This window comes from Zeus faber (genome assembly GCF_960531495.2).
Source record: "Zeus faber genome assembly, chromosome: 15".
NCBI lineage: Eukaryota > Metazoa > Chordata > Actinopteri > Zeiformes > Zeidae > Zeus > Zeus faber.
Genome location: NC_137194.1, coordinates 10,619,459 through 10,624,042, shown reverse-complemented (window position 1 = coordinate 10,624,042; position 4,584 = coordinate 10,619,459). Strand labels below are relative to the sequence as shown.

At 48.7% G+C, this 4,584-nt stretch overlaps 1 protein-coding gene across 1 annotated transcript; it reads left to right on the top strand.

Annotated features, from left to right (window-relative positions):
• Nucleotides 1–304: 304 nt before the first annotated feature.
• On the top strand, nt 305–4,285 carry adora1b (adenosine A1 receptor b; the record flags this gene model as incomplete). The annotated part of the gene is made up of 2 exons (XM_080014595.1): nt 305–645; nt 3,490–4,285. The coding sequence occupies 2 exons, from the start codon at nt 305–307 to the stop codon at nt 4,283–4,285; spliced, it is 1,137 nt and encodes a 378-aa protein (XP_079870721.1).
• Between the last annotated feature and the right edge of the window lie 299 nt (nt 4,286–4,584).

Here is a 4,584-nt window from a genome sequence, read left to right as displayed (position 1 = left end):
GAAGAGGGACGGCGCACGGCAGCAGCGGGGCCGCAGCACCTGATCCGGAGGAAAAGCCCTCATTTCTAGGCTTGCATCGTGTTAAAGATGCTGCAGCAGCGTGCACGCTGGATCCGTGGAACTTTCTTGGTGTGACCCCCCACCCCTTCCTCCACCCATGCATGGACACCGTGATGGACTGATGCACCGGCTGCACGTCTGGAAGACGTCGTGGTAACGCAACCGGCTCCTGCTTTTGTTGGATTCCTTTGTCTCCCCCCTGCGCTGTCACCCAGGACTGATAAAGCCACCGCCACCAGTGAGGATGCCCGAGGCTCTGTCCCCAGCCCAGGCTCTCTACGTGGGCATGGAGGTGCTCATCGCGGTCTCCTCGGTCATCGGGAACGTGATGGTGGTCTGGGCCGTGAGGATCAACAAATCCCTGCGAGACACCACCTTCTGCTTCATCGTGTCCCTGGCTCTGGCTGACATCGCCGTGGGCGCCCTGGTGATTCCCCTGGCCATCACCATCAGCATCGGGCTCCAGACCCACTTCTACAGCTGCCTGCTGGTGGCGTGCACGGTGCTCGTGCTCACGCAAAGTTCCATCCTCGCCCTCCTGGCCATCGCAGTTGACCGCTATCTCAGGGTCAAGATCCCAACCAGGTAATGGTGCAGTCGGGTCACCACTTCTATCTTCCATAGATCCCCATAAGCTGCCACAGAAGGAGATTGAGTGCCACACTAAAATATTGATGTAGCTGCCTTTATGGAATGGGGACAAGGGGTGAGGAGGAGGATGATGATGATGATGATGATGATGATGATGATGAAGGTGGTAGAGAGGGTTAAGATGATGGTGATGACAACTGTGGGGGAAGTGATGGAAATGAGGATGCTGATGTCGATATCCCAACCTATCAAACTGACACCTCCATATCTTTAATTTTATGATATTATCGATGTGACTTTTGATGATTGGTGATTCCAGAAGATATTTACACATAATAACATCTGAGAAACAATCATTAGTAATGTGGATATTACGACCAAGCAGGTAGAGGCGTCAATAAGAACATCTAGAACATTTCATGGAATTCGGAAAATTGCATACATTTACTGGAATGCAGCCTTCAAGATAACATTGAACCATAGATATTTGACGATATAACACCATGATATAATGTTCACTAAAATTCCAAGACGATATCTAGTCTCATATCGCGTTATTGCTAATCTCTTGAACTTGGCCGTGAACTTGGTATTATGTCGCTATAGAGTATATCACCTAGCCCCGTGAGGATGATGATGCCCCACTATGTTCCCTGGAACTTTCTTCTGGCTCAGATAGCTATATACACCCTGCCTCCTCCACCTAAACCGTTAAGGTGGCACCTTGAATGAGCTCGCCTGCTCTCTAGATTTGAAGAACAGCGGGGCACATTAAGGAATCACTCTCTCGCATAATCGTTTGGTGGCGTTAACGTGTGGGTGTTGTGCACGGGATATTTTCTCATCTGTTTTGTTTTCCGAGAAAATACAAGTGAAAAATCTGTTTGTTTAGTATTCGACGCGCACGCCCACCTTTGGTTTTAATATGCCAGGGTGAAACAAAGGAGTGAGGAGCCAAGCTGTGAGAGAAAAGATAAGCTTGCTCAAAAGACAGTCGTTTTTAATTGTCCTCGAATCCTGTCAGCTATAGCTTAATATTTAAATCCTCTGTTCAAGAGACAACTGAAATTGGCTTTTGCGGCTGATTAAGATTTGTCACGCATTTCAGCTTTTCACTCCCGGAGGTATGAGTGATTACATATACCGTGTCTTGGATTCGTTTTGTAATACATCTACACTGCTATCCGTGGAAATCCGATATGTGCCTTACAACTTGACAACTGATAATTCAATTATTCAAGCATCAAGAGTTCACTGTGCATATAAGTGCAATTGAACTGAATCCGAGCAGACAGACAAGTCCACGGTTAAGACAGTACAATTAATTGATGTGCTCATACTCCAGACCAGCCGGGCCGATTTCATGTCTAGAGGTTTATTTAGCATTTGGCATTCCCCCTTTCTGCCGCCCCATTATACATGTCATTTGATTTCATGCAGTTGATAAGATTTTGGAATGGATCATTCACTGTCCAGTTGCTATAGAAACTGTGTATGTTTATCGGCATCAACACTATGAAGTGTGGGTCTCTATGCCACTGTGCAGAACTCGTTTTCTGGTGTGGTGGTCAGTATCTGATCCCCTCCAAGCAATCAGGGTTCTTGTCTTGCAGGTGTGAATCATAATTCCACTGCACGATTTCGTAATCGGACCTATCATAGTACTTTAACGTCTAATCAATACCATAATTAAGTGCATGCCAGCTGTGGAAGGCTGACTAAATTGCAATGTTTTATTTAGCTTGAAGCTAATATTTCATAAATGTCAGATGGTTTCTGCTACCAAACATTAGTAATCTTAAAAAACAAAACAAAAAAACCCCCCAGTGAAACAGCGTGAGTGAGTGAGTGAGTGAGTGTAGGTGTTTAGACCATTCGTAAAAGCGGGCAAGAGACCCACGGCATCATTCTGTGAGGGCACGGCGGAACGGTGCTTGCAGTGCTGCCTCACAGCAAGGAGGTCCTGGGTTTGGTTCTGGCCTGGGGCGCTGTTGGCACCGTGCTCTGGTGGTTTTCTCCTGATCGGGGGTCTTTCTGTGTGGAGTTTGCATGATCTCCCCGTGCTGACATGGGGTTTCCTCCATATAACATCAGTAAGAATCCCCACTAAAAAGATCATCATCTGACCAGCAATGGACATTTGGAATTGGCCCCTGGGCACGTCACTGTATGCTGCTCACTGCTCCTGGCTGCCCCTCAGAGGAAAGAAAAGCTGGGGGTGGGTGGGAGAACAAGTTTCACCAGCCACCGTTTGTAGCGTGTGTGTTGATCGCAGTCACCACATGGGTTCATGTGGGCGTGATGAATAAAAAAAAATTCTTCCTCCCTAGTACAAACAAGCAATTTGACATTCTCACCTTTTAATGCCCTCTGACCTTACGGTACTTGGTCGTTCCTGTGGCAACCCATAAAATGTCTAAAAATGGAAAGGCCAATACCCAATTACCACATAGCGAGTAACTGTTGTTGCAGTGTACCGAGTGCTGCAGCCTGTATTCACTGCATTGCTTTAATACATTGGTAGCTTATATGAAGTCAATTTTGGGGCCATGAATCATTTTGCCGTGAGCAAGAGAAGCATAGAAAGCGGCATTGCTGCAAGCAGGCGTTGAAGATTTATGATTAGGCTTTGGAGACAAATTGTTCTTATACGTGGGAAAATTCATGGCGCGCGCTGTTAAAACTGCTCAAGAGTATTTAATATATTGAGCAAACTCCTGCCAAGCTGAGAAACATATTCAAATGATCGAGAAAAAAAAAAAGTGTAAAGTACAAGCATCCCCAACTTGTCAATGTCACAAAGCGCTGACCTACTGTTGTGTCATTTTTTCCATGCAGCTACAGGAGGGTGGTGACCCCTCGTCGGGCTGGATTGGCAGTAGTGGTATGCTGGACAGTGTCCTTCATCGTTGGCCTCACGCCCATGCTGGGCTGGAACAACCTATGGCGCCTCCAACAGAACGGCTCCATCAGCTCCGACCTGATCATCACCTGCCAGTTTGAGAACGTCATCAGCATGGACTACATGGTCTACTTCAACTTCTTTGGCTGGGTTCTGCCGCCGCTGCTGCTCATGCTGGTCATCTACGCGGAGATCTTCTACATGATCCACAAGCAGCTCAACAAGAAGAAGGTCACCACCAGCCACACAGACCCTAACAAGTACTACGACAAGGAGCTGAACCTGGCCAAGTCTCTGGCCCTCGTCCTCTTTCTCTTCTCCATCTGCTGGCTTCCGCTGCACATCCTCAACTGCATCACACTCTTCTGCCCCCAGTGCCAGAAGCCCATGTTCCTCATCTACATCGCCATCCTGCTCACCCACGGCAATTCCGCCGTGAACCCCATCGTCTACGCTTTCCGCATCAAGAAGTTTCGCACCGCCTTCCAGAAGATCTGGGAGCAGTACTTCTGTTGCAAAGACACGCCACCACTGGACGTGCAGCCCAGCGAGAGGAAGGAAATGCCCGACGCGGACACCCAGCAGGCGGCACCCCCACCGCAGCCTCAGAAGGAGAACGCAAACCCCGCTTCTCCTCCGTCGCCCAGGGCTGAGCGGCACTGGGAGCAGAAGCCTCAGCAGCAACAGCAGCCTAAAGAACAAGCTGGCATCCTGGAGCAGAACACAGTCTAAACCACGGGACTGTGGTGGGGCGCTTGCTGCTTGGACGCCTCCTCATTCTGAATGTATTCTTGTGGGGAGCAAGAACTGATGCAACATTCTCGGATGCGGTATTCGAGCAAGGCAGGAGGACTTGCAACTGAAATCCAAAAACAAGGAAGATTGTGTGTCTACACTCAGGAGGTGTGTGTGTGTGTGTGTGTGTGCGCGTGCGTGCGTGCGTGCGTGCGTGCGTGCGTGCGTGCGTGCGTGCGTGCGTGTGTGTGTGTGTGTGTTCATGAGCTTCACTTGAACAGAAGTACAAAAACTAG